At 39.5% G+C, this 21,507-nt stretch overlaps 1 protein-coding gene across 17 annotated transcripts in view; it reads left to right on the top strand.

Moving 5' to 3' along the window:
• Positions 1-21,507, top strand: part of lrrc7 (leucine rich repeat containing 7) — a 154,517-nt gene that overhangs the window by 91,525 nt on the left and 41,485 nt on the right. For all 17 annotated transcript variants that reach the window (XR_011979952.1, XM_072684214.1, XM_072684207.1 and 14 more), the window contains 6 exons: positions 8,290-8,492; positions 11,834-11,951; positions 12,130-12,208; positions 13,438-13,527; positions 14,882-14,938; positions 18,900-18,963. Coding sequence is in view for 16 of the 17 variants with exons in the window: in XM_072684214.1 (XP_072540315.1) it covers positions 8,290-8,492; positions 11,834-11,951; positions 12,130-12,208; positions 13,438-13,527; positions 14,882-14,938; positions 18,900-18,963 (611 nt within the window). In the remaining variant the exon portion in view is untranslated. The remainder of the gene's footprint in view (positions 1-8,289; positions 8,493-11,833; positions 11,952-12,129; positions 12,209-13,437; positions 13,528-14,881; positions 14,939-18,899; positions 18,964-21,507) is intronic.

The following is a 21,507-nucleotide window of genomic DNA, read 5'->3' as shown; positions in this document are numbered from 1 at the left end:
TGTTTTCAAGTAATAAATCTTAAACCTTGTGTTTTAATCAGGGTCAAAAATAACCCTTTGCTATGTTCAACAGCAGACGAAACCACCACAAATTATCATATTTTGGCTTGAAATTTAATAAATACCCTAAAGTACCCCCAATATAAGAGAACTCAAAACATCACCTTGTTCATACTTCAGTGATAACTGATTACCGGCATTAGTATTGCCACTGATAGTTGCCAGATAGTCAGGGCCTTCTAAACCTATATTGCCTGCGTTTGAGCTGCTTAGCCTCCAGACATTTGCCCATTGAATTATTACTCTGACTTTTGGCTGGTTAGAAATGAAACTCTTGAAAACCCACACTGAACAATGTGTTCCAGGCTGAGAGGAGGTGGATAACACACATCACAGTGCATCACAGTGCATTTACGACACTGTAAAATAGTTTATTTAATTCATTAGTTGACAAATGACTAAATGTATAAGTTTATATATCAGTACCACTACACGCACACACACGGGCTGATTTCTCTCCTGTGTTTAAAAGTAAATGGGAGCTGAATGAATGCCACTTTTGGCTTTATAACATCATGAGAAAGGTTTTTTTAGTCTTTTTTGAGATTCCTGAGTTTTTTGAGGTTCTTCACACTCACACATCTCTACGACAAACATGGCATTGAGTGTTGGATATTAAAAACACTATAAATGGTAATTGTAACAAAGCAAACTACATAAATCATTCCAAAATATCAAATTATCTAAACTTTAGAGTGATTCTGTATTAATTAGCAGCACGTAACTAAATGATGTGGCTGTTATATTTACAGAAACAAAGGTGGGTTCAGTCGGTATTGGCCGATCCTCAGAATTAGGGGGCTCTGTAATATAATATACTAATATTATATACTATACTATACTAATATACTAATATTATATAATATACTATACACTATAATATAATAGTCAAAAGCATTTTCATTTGCAGTAGAACTACTAGAACATTAAGACATTGACCAGACATTTACATCGTAAAGTGTAGGCCTAGTTGTAGTAGTAGTCACAGTTTACAGTTTAAATGATTTCCCTATACCCATACACACATTCCTCAAGAGTCCCCCGCCCAAAGTAGGTTGTGGTAATCTGCCTGCACTGAAAGCAGACTGGCTAGCAGAAGAAACAGTTAATAATTACAGTCATTCATTTGTCTAATGTAGCAATCAACCAAACATTTTCTCTTGATGAATGTTAATCAGAGTAATTAAGGAAGGTGTGTGTGTAGCGCAACAACAGAAGTCAATTCTCTTAGCGGCGAGTGTCATGCAAGCGCTCTGCAGCTTAATATAGACGTGTAGCAGGCGGTCCAATCAAAGAAAAGTCGAGCGTCATTGTAGCATAATGTCAGGTACAGGTGCTGCAGCAAAAATGCTACACTTTTAGCTGCTGTTCCCTGGGGGGTGTTTATGTTGAGACATGTAAGGCATCTTATTAACTGTGGTAAGAACAGTTGTCACAGGATTTTGTCACAGTATTTTTCAGATAATTGGAGCCGAGGTGCTGCCTGGGGTTTAGCGCTAGAAAACAGAGGATTACAGGACTGCAGATATGCATGAGGGTAAGGAAGGAGGCCTTCCAGGATTGGCATTAAGGGGGATGTATTTCTGTAACGATGCTGCTCGCTTTCGTCGCTGGAAACAAGATTGATCGCTCTTGGTGTAAAGGAAAGAAATCTAAGGATGCTCCAGTGTTTGAAATGACACTGATTATCTTACTTGCAGCAACAAAGGATGCACTGTTTTAATCCTCACATCTCACAGTCCTAGGCCTGGTGCTTTCTGTTCATAGGAGATCATAAGAGTTTAGAAGAGATCCGAGGACTTGTGCCCTTGTTTTGCGTTGCCATGCCAGAATTTCAGATAAATTCAGCGAGTTTCAGATAAATTCAGATTAATTAGATTACAGTGAATCCCCTGTTGTCCAATTAAATTATTCAAGTGTTGCTCTGAATAAGAAGGATACATTATTGATAGGAGGAGAAGCTAAAATAAGCACTGCCAACTTAGTTAACACGAAATGGCAGGGAGTTCTCCCATGGTTATTAGGACGAGTCCTTATCTGATAATTGGAAAGAGGCTTTCAGAACTGTTTGGGCTGCAGAATGTAACCTTGATTGGTTCTTGTGGATGGTCTTGATTTTTGTATGATGGTGATGGTACACTATGATGTCGTTCTTTATCTTATGCTGGTTATTATTTAGCTCTTAATTGTTAGTAATGCTTCATCGATTATGTATTTATCTATTCCTTTATTTGTCTGCTTTGGCTTGATTGCTTTATCCATGCGAAATACGCTAAACCTCATACGCTAAATACACTAAACCTGTCCATCGTGGTGTTCAACAGCGATCTAAGAAAGCTGCACACTGGGAAAACCATTGGCTTCCTTAAACTCATTTAATGGATCTTTAATATGGAAACTTCCATATTCTTCATTGCAACAGTATTGGGAGCTATTGAGGACATTGAGAAGTGACTGGTATCATAATGGTGAGATCCAAAGAGCTCTTTGAGGTCTTCAGAAAGAAGATTGTAGATGCATATCAGAATCAGGGAAGGGGTTTAAAGGAAGAACATTTAAAACAACTGGTCAGGCTGTCCTAGCAAGTCCAGCCCAAGAGCAGACTTTAAGTCTTCAGACTTCTAGTCTCCCACAATTCTAAAATGACACCACTGGACTTACAGGTAGCTCTTGCCATACATCTACCATCAGAAAGAGACTAAACAAGCTAGATTTCCATGGAAGGTATGCAAGAAGGAAACCCTCGCTGTCCAAAAAAGAAAATTATCAGGGCAAGATGAAAAAATCCATCTGTCCAGATCTAGGTCCCGGTCTTTGTTCAGGGTGGTCTTTGTTTGTCCGGTAAATTGTCTTGCCCTGGTGTTTTTGAGAGCTCAAGAAAATTACATTTTCAAAGGTTTCATTTTACCTTCTAGTTTATTTGTTTGTTTAGTTGTATTACTTATGTCATTATTTCACCTCCATCTCTCAGTGTTGATCAAATGCAGATCAAATGTCTGTATGCTTCAATGTTCGAAAAGACAGATTTTCATGGGATGCATACATACAGTACTCACTGTACTCACTGTATTAATTTCTCAATCTAAATACACATTGGTTGCTTTGGCAGTATCTGGTTCTGGTTCAGGTTCTGATTCTGTGTCTTAATTTAGAAATAATTTAATCAGCTTCAGTCCTATACGAATTCTGCAATATGACTCCCTTACAAAGTTATATTTGCAGGACAAAAAAGGTGCAGGTAACTGTGCAGGCACATTTTTGGTCTCCATTATACAAACAGTATGAAAGTACCTTCAGAGCCACGACAAGATCCTTAAGACCCAGAAAGTTGACTGTTGGTACCTTTTTTCTGAGAGTATATATTGTATTTAGCTGAATCCTATAGGACTTTAAATTCAATAGAACTTTATTGTTGTTATACCAATACAGGGTAGTGCAGTATGATGAAACATTATATGGCATTATACGACTCTCTGGTGCAGAAATAAAAAAAAACACTAGTGCAAAGACAGTGGACAAGACAAGGACAAGAGGTGCAAGAAGTGCAAAATGTGTGTAAACAGCACTGCAGGTCAGAAAGTGGAGCACAAGAGGGACCTACTCACTAATAGGCATTAATGTTATGGCTGATTGCTGTAAATGGAAATGGCTAATCGACAGTGGTTTGGGAAATTTGGGTCAGGGTCAGGTGTGCAAATAATAACCATATCAAGTTATCAAGTTTAATATTAATCAAGTGTACGGTACAAGTGAATTAGCATTAGCAAGTTTTGCCTCCTCAGTGTTAACTATAGTCCCATGCATGTAGTCCCATGAGTTAGTGGAGATCAGTGTAACATAGTTGCATCACGATGCAGGCCTACAATACTAGTGGACTGGCAAAAACAGAGGTTACAATTCAGTATATTGCAATATATACCTCACCTTAGCAGTAGCTGTATATTGAGCTTAGCTGTATATTGTATATATGAGCTTCATCACTACTTGCATGGTTTTATCTCAGTGAACTTAAAAGCTGGAGCCTGAAGACGAGCTTGAAAGACTACTTCGAATCAATATCTCTGGAGCGTAAGTGAGAACTATCTGCTATCTTATCTCAGTCCCTTTTATTTAGCTTCTTTCAGGGAAGGACAACTTTGTCTTATCCACTGTGATCTTGCCCCTTTCCATCACGATCCTGTTATAAAAGGATGCTTGGTATACTGTGAGACATTTCTTTCTTCAGTCCTTTTCTGTACCATCTTTATGGATCGTTTGCTTGGATTCTTTTTTTCTCTTGCTGACACATCTCTGAGTTTAAATATATGTTGAGCTCCTGAGGAAAATGGAGGCCACTGTTGAAAGCTGGAGCTGGGTTTCATCTGGGAGGGATTTCTCGCTGACCCTGTGAAGTAATGCAGCGTGCTCCAGAAGACACTGTGGCTTTGAGTGTCTCAACCAGCAGCCATTTGCCGCTGAGTCATTCTTACCTGACGGCAAAACGAGAAGCTCTCTCTGGAGATCCTTGAAGCTCCTCTCAAGTAGTCCTGGTACAGCCTCCAAAAGGTGTGAATAATAAACCCCTTACTGCCATGACACTGCCTCTGAATGTGGACAGTCTGTAATATTTGGGTGGGCAATAGAGCAAACATACACTGATGAGCCATAACATTAAAACCACTGAAGTTCTTGAAGGTGATGTGTTGGATGCAGGAAAAATTGGGAATGTAAGAATCTAGCTTGTGATGGCTAGACGACTGGGTCAGAACCTCTCCAAAACATCAGGCAGGTCTTGTGGGGTTGGGTTGACAACCGTTGAACCAGCAACTCATTAGAATGTGGGGAATGAATGCTAGCCCGTCTGATCCCACAGAATAGAACTACTGTAGCTCTATCTTTTCAAACCGCCACAAATGCAACATCACTGAACAGCTGAGTGCACTTGGAGAAGAACGCTAACTCATAGACACCTACTTCAGCTAGCAGCTCACTGAATGATGGAGAAGGAAGGCCTTCCTATACACCCAGTCTGAGCAAGGCCAGTCGTGCTCACTGGAATTACCAGCCGCAGATGGATCTCCCAGAGATTTAGATCCAACACTTAGACAGTTGCGCCCCTCAGGAGTACAAATGGGCTATTACCATATAAGCTGTACCACTGTGCACTGTGTTTCTGCAGTTACTGAACACAGGTTGCTGGTGCTCATGCAGTTGTTCAGTGTTCTATAGCTACTGATGATACCTGTGATATATAGAGAAAAGTGTATGGCAATATCATTTCTCAATAGAGAAATGAGGTTAATAGATCATCAGCATTTCGTCCCCCAATACTACTCAGTACATAAGAAGGAATCTAGTAAATATCTTAGGCTGGCATGTACTGTATCATGACCCTTTCTCTGCATGGTAAAATGAAAAGCAAAGCTATGAAATTTATTTTATTGACTTTGGTTTTTCAGTTCAGTAGAGGATCGATGCAGTTTGCCTCTGTATGTCACTGTATTTCCTGTAGGTTTCACTCTCCCATGGCTCATGTCTCTCCTTTCTTTTATGGGACCGCAGCCATTACTGTGCTGTTCCACGGAGGGCTTTGTGTGGCTAGATGTTTTAATTATTGCAGCCTCACATTTGCATTTGGAAGAGACAAAAGTGCTGTATATCAGCACGAACTCGCCTTTCAGTCGAGCACTTATTCCCTAATGCCCTCTCAAACGCTGAGTCTACAAGAGACCACACGTTTCCATCCCCCGAGTTCAGTATAACACCCTGCTTCTCTCGTTCTCTCTCGCTCTTTGTCACAACACAAGTGTTGTGGATATTTCTCAGGGCTGTTTATTGAAATAAGTAATACTGATGCACTGTTGCTCTTTGTTGGGCTCCCAGGAGCTTCTTGGCTATGGGTGTGTGTCGAACTGTCAGAGAACAGCTCAGATTAAAATACTGCCATTGTTCAGATAATGTGTATGCTTTTATTATTATTAGCTCTACTGGTCGATTCTATTAATAATTGAATACTCTAGAGATTATTTAGGTGATATGGATGGATGAAGAATGACAGAGCATCACATTGAATACTTACTCTACCAGTACACATGAATCTAACACTGTTATTTATTTATTTATTTATTTATTTCTCTAAACCAAATGATGAAAATGTACTTATCTTAACAATAACTTTCAAAGATGCTAAATACTATAAAAAATAAGAGGATATTAAAAATTTCCCTCTTTCCTCTTTCCTCCAGTCTTCTTATTGCAACGCCCACAGAGTACAAAATACAGTACCCTGCAGTACACTGTGTAATAACATTTAAATTAAAATGAGACACATGCTTTTCAGGTCCAACACTGTAGCAGACTCCGTACTACAGATTTGAAGCTTCTGTAGATAGGCAAGCCTTTCAAAGTGAAAGATATTCTAAGCCATTTCACTGATTTTGACGAGGGAACTTGACGTAGTCCAATTAACTATAATGAATTTCCTTCCAACAGCAGGAAGGTCTACTCATCAATGAGCCTTGATTGCTTGTGATGTTATCAAATGGTGTACCCAAGACTAGGAGTGGGCAGTTAAATGGCAGAGGTATATGCTTGCTTTATAAGCATATCAGGAATTAGGAAGCCTTCATTTAAAAAAAAAAAACGTTAAAATTTAAGTACATGCTTAAAAATGAAGGTGCTACAAATAATTCTTAGCAATATAATACGAGAACTTTAATTTCATAAAGGAGCATGTTTGTAGTAGAGATGGAAAGACTCGTTACTCACGTTCTTTATGGAACCAGAAGTGATTATTCTGTTGCATTGCTTGCAGAACCATTTGATGCACCTTTTTTTTGTTTAAGGAGTGAGCTTTTTTAGAGCTTTCTTTCTCAGGTTATCCATGTATTGTCATTCAACCAGACAAGTAATCATTGCCAAATTGGTCTCAAAGGTAAATTCAGATGTTGTTTTTTTTGAGAGAGTAATCATGTTTGATTGAGTGATCATGAAGGCCCTACTTGTTCCCAAAGCTTTCTTTGACATCCTCAGTACAGTAGAATTGATGTGATGTGATGCTAATCCTTTTGGTAAAATAAAGAGGGGGGAGGGGGTATATTTGCAGTGTTGAAATGTTTCAAAGGAGTACTTGTACAGTAGACCATGTGTGCAATTACAGAGCAGCCTCCTGCTGGATGACTATTATGGTTTTTGTGCGGCAGAATCGGCGTAATCACGCGTTTCTTCATCTGGGTGTTTTTCAAGAGTGAAGTAGTTGAAATGTAGTTAACAAACCCTGGAGCTTTATAGCAGGTTGCTCTGTAATTGCATTTAACTTTTGAGTAACTGATAGTCAGGGAAGCTGGCCTAGCTTTGATACTGCTGGCTTTTGTTAAACCCCTGTTTTCAAGAATTGAGGTGTGGGGAATCGCATTACATCACATATACCACATCACAGGCCGACGTGATATGGACACAGTTCTATGAGATAAGTTGTGTATTACAAAAGACATTGTTTCTGTTCATCTGAAGTTCATGAAGATTTTACATTGTTGAAATCAGAGTGTTTCAGTTGTATGAAAGCAGATACTTACTTGTTTCCACATGCAGTACACAAGCATTTGTTTTTACATGGATATGGTTCAAAATCTGCATTTTGCTATTTTGCTTTTTTTGACATAATTTGTATCTGGCAGTTGTTCTTCACAACTGTGTACAGGAAGAATGAATAGAATAGAAATGCCCTAAAAACCATTCTTCAGTATGTGGTTGTTGGATCATTTGAATGCCTTGATTCATCAACCTAAACACGATTGATTGTTCTGGATGTTCACAAAACATATTAATCCATTTAATGACTGATTAGAGGCTAATTTGCACATTGCAGCCCTCTACGATTACAGCATTGCAAACACCAGTACAATTAATAATCTGGTATGTCTTCACAAGTGTGACAGTAAAAACATTGTATGAACAAACAATGAAGGAAAAATATTCCAAGTATTCCAAACCATTTAGTTCCTCTACAGTTATTAATGATTTCTATTATATGTGAAGCATCCCACAGCCTTGCTGAATTTTTTGTTGTGAAGTGGTCATTTCGTTTTGTTTCTGATATACTCAAGTAACTGTGAACACTAATTGTGTGGCACTAATTATGTAATTCTTCTTGTGTGAATGTTAATGGCCCCCAATTTGCTTTTTCGATGTGCAAACTGTGTTAGTGTTAGTGTCACTGAGGCTAAGCTGTGCTTTCTCTGTGACCTGCAGTGCAGGGACTGGAGATGACTACCAAGAGGAAGATCATCGGCCGCCTGGTGCCGTGCCGATGCTTCCGGGGGGAGGAGGAGGTCATCTCAGTGCTGGACTACTCACACTGCAGCCTGCAGCAGGTCCCCAAGGAAATCTTCAGCTTCGAACGCACTCTGGAGGAGCTCTACCTGGACGCCAACCAAATTGAGGAGCTGCCTAAGGTACATTTGATTAAGCAAACACACATATAGCAACAAGGGCATTGCCTTTTATTGATTGCGTTTAAATGTGTGCTTAGGCTTGAAACAGATCGCAGTGCATCCAACAATAAGGACGGCACTGTGCTTTTTTAGACATTGATAGAAAATACAGTAGCACACATAAAGCTCTGATTCTGCACACTGGTTCATTTTACTATGGCCATTGTGATGTTTGTGAGCTAAATGAGACAAAGCTGAAGACTTTTCATGTATGACTGAACAGTATAATCAGATATGAAATTTTCCAGTTGTTACTTTTCAGCTATGCAAAGGAATTGAACTGTAAACATTTGGTTCATTTTAAACAGCTATTTCAAAACTATCATTAGACCTCATATTGTCTGTGACTGTGTACCTGCACAAAATAAAATAAATAATAATAAAAAAAAATGACCAGCTCTCATTGTGATATAGTATGAAGGAATGTGTTTGATCCAGATGCTTTAGCTCAGTTTTTATTAGGACAATTGTGTAAATATTGTCATGTCATAACATAATGTCATCTTTTTATGTAGCAGTCTTTGCCCCCTGGCATCTCTGCCCTGAGCGCATTGGTCCTCATTTGACCTATTGCATGATGGTATTAAATATTCTTAGAAAATTGTATCAGTGACCTATTCAGCTCCCGCTGCTGACACTGTTCATTACGGGAAATCAGCTCTTAAGTTTATAACATGCTTTGGCATAATGGGATTTTGGTTTTATCTCCCACCAGTAAACAAGCCTTTTGGGGTTATGGGTTAGGGAAATATCTCCTCTAGAGGCATTACTTTAGGCTGCACTAATGTAAAGCATTGCTAAATCAGAACCATAGACAGCTCCTGCTGCTCTGCACAGCACTGAAACTTGGTAATTCACTTTGATAAAGACTGTTTGTGCACAAAGAGCATATTTGATCTGTTTTCTGTTTTCATCTCGTTCTGCACTGGACATAGAATTAAATTAAAACACTCAGTCTAAATCTGGATACTATGGAAACAGCAGGGTTTCTGAGGGTTTTATGCCCATATGGCTCATCAGTGGAGTTACGTAAGATATGGAGAAAGTGCTCTTTCTGAATGAGAGCTGATCTTATGGGGTTGATGCCTTGAGCTCTCTTGGACCCTGTGTTCTTCTGCCCATTAAATGGGCTTTCACCAGCCCACAACTACTTTTCAACCGTAATTGGGCCTAATAATAGACTACTTTTTGCTGATATTTTCCAGGAGGCTCTCTCTAACCAGAAGGTTCAGCTTATGTTTACCTGTGAGAGGAGAGTCTTAGCTATGATGCATAGCTGTGATGTCCAAATGTTTGTGGACACCCCTTCTAATGAATGCATTCAGCTTCTTCAAGTTGCACCCATTGCTGGCAACGATGTGCAGATGCACACACTAGCTTGTCTATTCTCTGTAGAGACTAGACTATACTAGAATAGTATAGGACTCTGTGGAGCAGATAAACATGATGCTATTGGCACCATGCCTAATGCCAGGTGTGAGCTTGTGGGGAATAAAGCCCCCCCAGCATTGAGCCGTGAAGCTTTGGACCATACAATACTTTTGAGATGAGTTGGGGAATTGGGGATCAGATGGGTTGGTGATCATTCAACATTCTGACCTCATTAATATGTATTGAAAAATCAAAAAGGTGTGAATATTTATATTTAAATTGTTAAACTGTATCAGCTGAGACTCTTTATCTCTTCCAAAGGGTTTTCATTGATTATCTTTCATGTCAAGGAGGCATCTGGGTATAGCCTATTAGAGTAATGTGGGTAGGAATGAGGAGGGGAACTAATGCACAAATGACTGGGCTTTTAATAAGTCAGTTATGATTATTATCTCTTGAGCTTGGGAGTTTTATGGTATTTTGTTAGAGGACACCACAGCAGACAATGAATTTGTAGATAAACATCAGGATTGTATTAGAGAACATGCAATACAACCTATGTAGAATATAGGTAAGCCCCGGTCATTTACTCAACATGAATATGAATGCCATGGCAAGATTGGTTTTCATTTATTTAAACTGTTTTGGGGCAGAATGAGTGACAACATGCACTTTTTAATAGACAAAACAAAAGGAACACAAGTTTACATTTCTTAATGTTTTCTGAAATCAGTACAGGGTCAGAAATATCCATACAGCGCATATAATATTTATATATATAATATAAACACCTTATAGCAATTTGTACCTTTACCATACGTTTTTGGTAGCCATCAACAAGCTTTTGACAGGTGTTTCTTGTTGGTTCTTAATGTATGTACTGTTGTTCACTTATTCTGCTCTAGAAACAGAAGAGTTCAAAGAAATTATAATCACAATATTTCTCTTATCCAGAGCGACTTACAAAATTACTCGTATTACAGAGGTGGGCTAGAGGTCAGAGTCTTGCCCAAGAACTCTTATTGGTGTAGCTCAGCATAGTCACACAGACCAGGAATTGAACCCCAGCCTACTGGTTTGGGGGTTGCGTGGTTGCATAATTGTTGCACCACCCCAACTACACATATATATTTATGTATTGTTACACCATTAGTTTAAATGCAAGTGATTTGCTGCATTTGTGGAAGCTATCCGCTCCTGGGGGTTGCATTTGTGGAAGCTATCCGCTCCTACATGCAGGGTTGCATGATTGGTTCGTTTGTCACATGACCACTTCATCTTCTTTATGCCTACATGACTATAAACCTTCTCCTGCAAGAACGTCTCCTTGTTTGCAGGTGTTCCGGCATGGTGACTCCAGAAAGCACTGTTCTTTGCTGTTTGAGTGTTTGTATCCAAGCAGAATAAAGCAGATCAATAAAGGGATGAACCTAGGTCCTACCGGTGTGCAAAAATGCACGCAGAAAAGTGACATTCGGAATTGCGCAATCAATCCACAGTTTGTATGGAATTCTTCTGTGTGAAAACAAACTATTAGTGATAATGAGCACCTCCCCAAAGCAAGCCCAAAATCTGTCTTTGGTGGGGACTCCCTAACAGTGAGGTGTCCTTGTAGATCTTTAGAGGTGGATTGTGCAGCTCAGAATAGGAGCTGACAGCAGCATTTAGTTCTCCTCCATTTTGCTCAACATTGAAGTGATGAAATAAAATTCTGCTTAACTTTTCTGGTTACGTCAGAGTATGTACTCTTAAAAGCTTCACTCTGGTGGACTGTTGTGCGTTGGTGTCTGTTGTCCATCAGTGCATTGTTCTCATCGAAATCAATGGCAAAAGGTGCATTTCTGACAGACATTAAAAAGGCCTTGTCAGCACTGAAAAAGGTGAATGTCTCTGTAATGATCAACACACATGACTTTCTCTTTCTCTCTTAGCAACTCTTCAACTGTCAGGCCCTCCGGAAGCTGAGTATTCCTGATAATGACCTCTCCAGCCTGCCAACCACCATCGCTAGCCTTGTTAACCTGAAGGAATTAGATATAAGTAAAAACGGTATGTTCTACACATCCTGACCTGGTGTTCAACAGATTTTTTTACTATGGCTACAGGTGTTTTAAGTCTTCTAGAATTTGTGCTAGAACAACATTTTCACTCATTAAAAATGTAGATGTTTTAAGGCTGTTTGAATGGTGTCATTTAGGTGATAAGAGCTGTTTTCTCCTTTCTTCAGGCATTCAAGAGTTTCCAGACAACATCAAGTGCTGTAAATGTTTATCAGTTGTAGAGGCCAGTGTAAATCCCATAACCAAGTAAGTACAATAACCACAAATCAAGACCAAGCATACAAAGTCACTGATTGCTTTTGAACGTGCATACGTGAAGAAAAAAACGCCAGATTGGAATTGCACTTTAAATGGGTTGCATGGCCTACTATTTCAATACTCTCTGTAAGTGGCGTTATGATGGATGATGGAACCCATTTAAAGTAAACTTGTGGACTAAGGCGCTGACACTATAATCCAAGGATTGCTGGTTCGAATCTTGGGTCATGCTGCTTGTCATCAGCAGCCACAGTCAGAGAGAGCACAATTGGCCTTGCTCTCCCCGGGTTGGGTTGATGGCACATCCTCTCCACATCACTCCTATTGTGATGTTGGTCAGCACAGGTGTCTGTTAGCTGTTGTATCAGAGCTTTCCTGTAGGTGCGCTGACTACCTAGAGATGCTACTTCAACAGCCATTTAAAAGAGGTGGTGGATGGCTTCACATGTGTCAGAGGAGACATGTGCTAGTCTTCAACCTCCTAGTGTTGGGGGCATTGCTGGTGATAGAGGACTTTACATGAATGAAATTGGGTAATTGACCTTCCAAACTTCCAAACGTTTTACAAACGAAAACAAATTATATAAAAAAACAGCTAAAAATGACATGGAGGAAGTAGCTTATTTGCTCGGCATACAGTTGCACAGATATACCATTCTTGTTCTGTTTAATATTTAAGACAGCTTAAAAGCATTTGTAGTCATGCTTTTCTATGTATTGTGTAAATATTTTTAATACTTGTGGTGCACATTCTGAATTGAGGTTTGGGATACCCCCTAGAGCAAAGTGATGCAGGAAATAAAAGCTGGTAAAAACAACATTTAGCTGCAGTAATTCTTAACCTGGATTTTTTTCAAGAGATTGAATGATTTATGTTTTATAAATTAATTAAACCTAAATCTTTAGAGCTCAAATATTTGTCACAACTGGAAAGTTGTCCTAAACACTGACCATAACATTTGTGGCAAGAGATGGTTTTGTGGCAAAAGGTGCCGGTGTTCCATTGAACGCTCGCTTTCCTCTCGCTTTACCATCTTAATCTTTAATCTTTCGAGGAGCCACTCGCACTCCACAGCTATCGGAGGCAGTTAAAGGGGACGTGTAATGGGATTATAGCAGGGCCTCCTTACCTCTCTGAGGGTCTGAGGTACTTAACGTTTATTGAGTGATGTGCTGCTGGCCTTTAACAGGGTGCTATCTCCTCTCTGTTCCATCAGACTCCCCGATGGCTTCACCCAGCTCCTCAACCTGACACAGCTCTTCTTAAATGACGCCTTCCTCGAGTACCTACCCGCCAATTTTGGGAGGTAGGGGCTAACCTCAGTTAATCAGATGAAAAAATGATGGTCCTTTTGTACGACTCTTACACATATCCTACATTTTCCTTGTATTTTTACCTTGCTGTCTACTTTTGACAGTTGTCTGATTTTATACACCAACCTTATAGTCATCTTTCCTTTTATATGATCATTTTCAAGCTTCTCTTTCTCTCTTAGAATTAGGCAGGCTGTTGTTGTTGCTGTACCTTTAGGACTAAGACATGCAAATGGCTCTCTATTGTGATGGGCAACCCTGTATTGTGCGTCTTTCAGACGTCCAAGCTAAAACATATCACATATTATATTACATCTTATACCTTCAGCATTAATAAGCCAATTTGCTGTATGCTAAATAGGCGTAAATGCTTTTGTTTTTGCGATATCACTAATATGGTGAATTCAAAATTGGACATCTTTGAATGTATGTACTGGGGAATGAATGGTACATTTTACATGGACCCTTTCATTTGTGAGTTATAATTATATAAATTATGTGTGAATTCTCTTTTTTAGTCATTTCATTTGAGATAAGATTGTCAACTCAAAGAAAAGTATTCAGCTGAAGGCCGTTAAACACTATCCGACAAAATGTCTTTACATACACAAAAATATACTCTTTGTTCTTCACAAAGTGGGCAAACTATCTTCCTACCTTGATTTTACTTGGTATAGCCACCATGTGTATCCGCACACTAGTCCACTCAGAAAGTATTCATTTAGGCCGCATTAAAGACAAATTAGTCTGTTTGATGTTTGTTAAAATGTCATGAGACACAAGTCCATCATCACCAAATGCCAGAGATATCAATGATTGGTTAAGTTCATGTCGGCTGTGAAAGTTTACAAAATTCAAACACACAGCAAATGGAATAATATTGCCTATTTACCATCTGAAAAACCATGGGTGGTTTGCAAGATATTGTGAGTAACACATGTTCCAACTAATTTATTACTAATTTAATCTATTCTATTCTATTCTGCTCTATTCATCTGAAACCTACACTATGTCTTTCTACACTGAGCACAGTAACCTGTGAGGCTGCTTTTATATACTCTCAGGCTTAGTTTAGTCACTGTGTCTCTTAGATTTTAGCTTTTAGCTGTTTGTACATTCAATACATACAATGTATATTGCCTTCTTTATTCACTGTGTGCACTGTGTAACTAAGACACTGATTCTTACAGAGCCTCACCCACAGCTTGCATTGATACACTGGGTCTCAAAAGAAGCAAAAAGGAAGCTCTATGCTCCTAGCTCTAGGTTTCATTGTGTGCTACAAGCCTGTATGATAATGGCAGTGTGAGGAATGAACTGAACTGATTGTGACACCCTGTCTTTCAGATTGTCCAAATTACGCATCCTGGAACTCAGAGAGAACCACCTGAAAACCATGCCAAAGTGAGTGATGTGGGTGTGTTTTCATGACATAGTTGGTGCTGTGTACCTAAACATAGCTTCTGTAAAAAAAAACACAACAGGGGACAGTCTGTATCTTTTATATTTATGCTTTCAAATGAGTAATGAGTGTAATATATAGACATGTGATATATCTTGACCAATGACTGTATACAACTTGGGCGCTGCAGTTCCATTGCCTGACTTTCTATAGAAATGAAGCCTATACTGTCCACCATAATGTCAAATTTGCAACCAGTGTCTGCACAGTAGAGAACAGAGCCAGACCAAGCGTGTCTCAGACCACCTTCATTGATGTTACTGCATAGCCTAAAGTGCCAGAAGCCAATGGATGTTTATTCTGGATACCTAGTCTGTCTAGGAAGTGTAATGTTTTAACAGTAAAAGTGTAGCTCATGTAATTAATAAGTGAACGATTTCCATCAAATTACAGAACCGGAGCTCAGCTCTGTTTGTTCTGTTTGCTGCTGAGGCGAACCAAAGCTTCCACGATCCAGTTTAACCTCTGAGCTGCTGAGAGAGAGAGGCAGAATGCACTAGTGACATTTAAAAAGAGTAAAAAATAATGTTTAAAATGGTATTTGGACTCTGGGACTACAAAATAATTATGCTGAGAGCGTTGGCCTGAGATTGAGTACAAATACTACAGAGTCCACCACATCTAACTGCACTAATATTTGATTGCTGTCAAACAAATAATTGGAACATATTAGCCATTTTATGCTAACATTAGACTTAACGAAAAAAATGCAAATTACTTTACACAGAGTGTCTGTTAATGTGACCAATAACACAACACAATAAATAATATTATGATTACCTCTCTAATCTAATATGTATATTTACTCTTTAGCTACTCCATGTAAGGAACAGAAAGGCCCAGTAGACTCTCCTCCAACCAAAGCTATCAATCACTTCCTAAGTTTAACCCCACCTTCTTACCATATAGCAGAATTTTAAAAGTTTTAAAAACTGATTTCTGGGAGCAAAAAAACAAAAATGCCAATATGCGCACAGGGCAAACTAACTAGTGGAATTGGGCGCTAGAGATGGAGACATGTTTAGAGGAGAAAACTGTGATGGGAAATGGTCTGTTTTGTCATTGAAACGGGGTTGAAATGGGGTTGGGCGTAGCTACACATACTTCAACCAGCCAGCAGGATTGCTAAACCTTTTGAGAGTCAATGCGCTGTCCATGTTTTCTACAGTCATTGACCTTGACAAATAAAGGTCAGAGATCAAAGACATTATATGAATAAAGAGTGTGATCATTATTTATTCATTACTGTCTTTAAAGTGTGCTGCTAATTAAGAGGAAAGGGAAACATTAATTGTAATTTCGTTTTAAATAATTGGGTGGATGATTGTCTGTGAGCGTCATTAGTGCCTGCTGTATAAATGTGTTTTCATCCTGGGCTTTTATAGCATCTAGTAGCCTAATTTGAATATTGCAGAAGTACTTAAATGTAAAACACTGTACAGCTTTGGTTCTATTATCTAAAGAGTTTTCTGTAGAGGCATTATATATAAACACTCTGTAATGTGGTCTAGACATTAAAGTAGCACACATCTTGTTCACTTTTGGTCATTTTAATCAGCCCACCTAGATCTGCCAGCCCACCAGCCTTTGCATTCCTGTTTGCTCATCTTGCAAATGCCTAATTCACTTTTCCTTTCAAATTGATGGCATAAAGTATTCATGTTGTTCGTTATTTCTATCCAGTTCTCAGATAAAAGAGTGTGCAGGTGTGAGGCAGTGCTGAAAAGCAGTGAATCCTGTAGAGTAGGCTCCAGAGAACAAGACATGTTGCACTCAGTAGTTCATGCAGGCTGACTTGCACTTGCATGCATTGCACATACAACGTGAAACTACCTTCTTTACTTATGTCTGTATCTAAGTATGAAGTCAGTGAAGATTGAGAAGTCCTTTTCTTCAGTTTTAGAGAACGAGTGTAGTAAGTTGTGCTTCATATTATAAGATGAAACATTTACAACAATTTGTGTATGAGCGTAAACATTAGCAGTAATTAAAGGTAATTTGTTAAAACTACATTTGTGGTTTTTATTGAGACGTAGTTATAGCTATAGTTAGTCTCTAGCTAATTAACCCTAAAACACACCACCAAATCCTAATGCATGGTCACTCTGTCTTGTATATCTTAAAAAAATAAATAAATAATTTGTCAGTGTGGTTTGTGCCCTGCATGGCTACCATAACCTGCAGGAAGGTTTAGCTGAGTCAGGAGTGGTGTTGCACTTTTTTACTGTGCAGCTTTGCTTGCTCAAACACAGTCTTCAAGGAAGAGTCATAACTTTGTTACACTCAACATTTGAAGTATGCTACAGAACGTTTAGAACAGCCAGATAAGTCAAAATTTTTGGCCACTATTGGCCAATAGTGTTATTATAAACTTCTATTACCAAAGAATAGCCCCGCTGGTTTGTACAGAAGTCCCTGTAGCTACTGAATAAGACACCTTAGTGTATAATAAGCCTTAGTGTGGATTAAACACTGAAGCTGAGTAGAGGATAATAATGATTCAAAACATACCTTCATGAACATACCATCCATGAACTACCTAAAGAAAGACACAAACTGAAGCCTTTAAAAGATGCTCACACTCCAGTACAGAGGCTGTGGGTACGACTTCTTAATAATTAAAAAAAGAAAAAGAGAAATTGCCTATACAACTGTATGACAGTAATTAAGTGGAAATGAGAAAGACCATTAATTACTGTTATAAATTTATGTAGTGAAAAATACATAATACAGTCAATTAAATGTGAATAAATAAAGAGTGGTGTTATTTTTTTTTAAGCTGCTTCAGTAACAGACAATTATCTACTGTTGCTAGTGCTTGTGGCATAACCATGAACACCTAGGCTTTTCACTAAACATTACTCTTATTCTTTATCATGACTGAACTTAGAATTTGCACACAGTTTGGCCAATTTACATATTTTGCAACATTTCCTCAGCAAATCGTAATGCACTTGACCTTAGTGCTTAGTAATTTAGTAACATCCCCTTTGGCCGAAATCACAGTTCACAAATGCTTTTTGCAGCAGTTAGGGTCTTCTTGTTTAAGGAGCTATCGCCCACCCTTTCCAGCAAAACTCCTCTAGTGCTGTGATATTTTTGGGCTGTCTTGAATGTACAGCGGATTTAGATCTACCCACAGATGTGTTTGAGTCAGGGACTGTGAGGACTGTTCCAGAAGCTTATGTGTCTTGAAGTAGTTCATGGTGTATTTTGAGGTATGTTTTGAGGATAGTTCTGTTTTAGAAGCCAGCCTATTTTCAGTCTCCATTTCTTCTCTGGCTCTCTTCACTCTTCCATCTAACCTGCAATGTTTTGGTTGCTGTTCTATTTATTTGATTGTGCACCAATAGTTGCAGAAAATGTTTTTTGTTTATATTTTTATATAGTTGTAAGGTTGTTTTTACTCTAGTTCACTTAATATATATGAATATATTATATGTATAGTTTTGCCGGGTTGGCCAAACTTTTCCGTATAGCTGTTGTTCAATGTGCTGATATCACTTCATGGCAATGCCTGTAGTTTAGTTGGCTTCATCACTGCTTTCAATGCAAAAATGACTCCTGTGAAAATGTAAGAGACAGAGGGAGAGGCTGTAGACTTAACAACAAAATAAATGTTAATTTGTTCATTTAAAAACAATATTAATACTGTAAAGGTGCTGTTGATCATTGCCTAGCTCTCTCTCCACCTGGAACTGTTTTTATTTTCTCAATTTTTGACTCTATATTTAAGCTTTTCAGTGTCACTGTTCTCCCTAAAGACAGACATGTGGGTAATTCTGTTGCTGTTATAGCTCAGGTGATGTGCTGATGTGTCTGGCTTCACATTACTCTCTGAGGAAATGGTGCCATACTCTTCATAGCAGTCTCTGAGCCTGTTCCCTTCTTATTCCACTGCAGGTCAATTCACAGGCTGTCACAGCTGGAGCGATTAGACTTGGGAAGCAATGAATTCACTGAACTGGTAAGAATAAGAGGTCTCTTTTCGAAGGCCGCCATCACTCGGGCAGCTGTCATCTCACCTAGCGGTCTTTGACCCACAAGGGCTTGGTTGGTTGGTCGGTGGTGGGGGTGTGTGGGGGGTGGTCTGCATCATACTGTTGTTCATACCCCAGTGCTGCAGTGCACTGGTTACATCATGCACTGATGTATTATTTATGAAGCGGTTCAAACGTGCAGCACTCAGTACGACAGGACATTTACCGCTGAGCTGCTTTTAATTGGCTCGCCTGCCAGGAGTAAACAATAGGGTTTCATCCAGTATTCCATTCGAGTTAGCTCTCCCCCAAACTCCCACCGTGCTACCTGAACCACCATCACATTAATTTAGTAGGGGTTCAAATCAATGACCAGGTCCATGGGCTGTAACTTACTGCTGTGCCGAGGGAAAAGGTGGTGACTGAACTTTAAAGCAAGTGACTGTGTGGGGAATTTTTGTAGATAATGACTCTGTGTGTGTGTGTGTGTGTGTTGAACTTATCTGCCTCCTGCCAACTGCCTCATGTGATTAAGAGCATTCCCCAGTGATCTTAATTATAGGAGAGCCATTGACAACCTACACATTTTAATAAGTGATTTCTCGAACAATACCTGTATTATGTCTGAAAATCACTTGCTGGCCAAACCAGAGATTATTCTGTTCTGTGGTATTGCTAGCCCAGAGGCTGGAGTTGCAAGACAGAGCATGTTGTCCTCAATATACTGTAAATGAACAGCCTTCCAGATTGAAGGGAGAAGTTGTAGATCTCTCCAACTTTGTCCAAAAATGCTGGAATGCTCACTGAACATGACGTTTCAGCCTTATTCTTAGGTCCTAGCCGTTCTTCAGATGTTTCACAAGTGACTCTGGTATTGATTGAGATTTGCACTTTTTGGGCAGCCTTTTTTTTTGTTTTCCTTTTATTTTGACACCTCCAGCTTTTCCAGCAGGTGATTTGCTATCTGTAACAAGTATAAAAAGCTCTTCTGAGGATCGTGACTTTCTATTCTGTGGGCTAAAGTTGTTAACATTGTTAAACATCCCTCCCTTTCCTCATCGCCCCATACCCTCCCTTTGCACACACTGCAGTTCACCCCAAATATGCCAGAAGGGGAAGCAAGCATAAACAACAAGCATAATTTATACTTAGACATACTCAAGAGTTGAGTTGAGGCTGAAAAGAAGAAATAGAAGAGCAGTCATGGAAAGATTGCAGCCGGACGTTTGAAGGCCCTAACAAACTCACTTGACAGGTGCCAGCATACACTGAAGAAATTCTAGTGCAAGGTACTAATAGACGTCCACTGGCAGAGGATCCAAGGGTGTGAGGAGTACTGCAGTGATAAAGGAGGTCATGAAGGTCTGTAATGTACGAGATGAAGTTGATATTAGATATTGGTAATCAATAAAACAGATATAAAGATGATGAGTGGAGTTTGTTTGGGGAATGTGAGAACTCTGGCTGCTCGGTTCAGTGCTGCGTGAGAATCAAATGATTAGGAATCATCAGATTTAGAGGGAGATAGTTTTCCATTCTTGAGAATTCAGAGAGCTGCAGAAAGGCTGAAAGAATGAAGGGCAGTGCTGTGTTTCTGTCATATTTTCATAATGCATTTTTCATAAACCTTTCCTTAGGTCACCATTGTCCACGTAGGCCTCTGCAAGATAGGTCTGCCTACTGTAATGTACTCTGTAACCTCACCCTGTAGCTCAACACTGATAAGCCAAGCATGACTCAGACATTTTCACTCTTGCAATGGCAGACAGTAAAAGAGAATTTTCCAATTAATTGCTTCTAAAGTTTGTATCCGCTTCATGCGCAGGTTTGCAGTATCCGGGGCACTTTGTCCTTGGGTGGTGAAAAAAGACACGCTCACTTCAGTGCCTCCAAAGGGAACAGATGGTTTGGCATTGCAATAAGCGTATTTTACTGCTCATAGCCCCCGAGTAACAAGAGAACACCCATCGACACTTTATGGCTCCACTGTCTGGACCTCCAATCTGTGTGTCCCACTTCAGGAAAAGCTTTTCCAGTCATTTTGACCTTTGCTGTTGGCAATCTCATCATTGCCAGGGCTCATTCCCCACTCTCAGGTGGTAGAAACGGGGCACAGGAGTGTCCTGTCAGAGTAGGCTCATATGCACTGATGGGCTCATACACTTTTTTGTGAGGAGGAGGATTCTGCTCTACACAAACAGATACAGTAGAAAACTCCAAACCAGCTTACAGTGTATAGAACATTTCCATTATATGGAGATTCTCCTTCCTCACACTTCACTTACATTGCACATCGCAGGGTTGTTCCATGGGTTGTTTCATGACCAGCTCAATTGAAGATTCAGTTATGTGAGCACTAAGAGGTTCAATTGGGCCGCAGGGCTTTCCCAGAAATCATTGCGACTGTCAGCCTCTCGGTATCACACCCTCCCCCAGGGCGATTCTGAGCTGCCGCCCACAGGCCCAAATTAGGACTTCCTCCTTGTTTGTGTTCATGTTTGATTCAGTGTGTCGATTCAGGCTGATTTGGT

This window comes from Salminus brasiliensis, chromosome 7, assembly GCF_030463535.1.
Source record: "Salminus brasiliensis chromosome 7, fSalBra1.hap2, whole genome shotgun sequence".
NCBI classification, from domain to species: domain Eukaryota; kingdom Metazoa; phylum Chordata; class Actinopteri; order Characiformes; family Bryconidae; genus Salminus; species Salminus brasiliensis.
The sequence above is the reverse complement of the archived record's forward strand: the minus strand, read 5'-3'. Positions and strand labels throughout refer to the sequence as shown.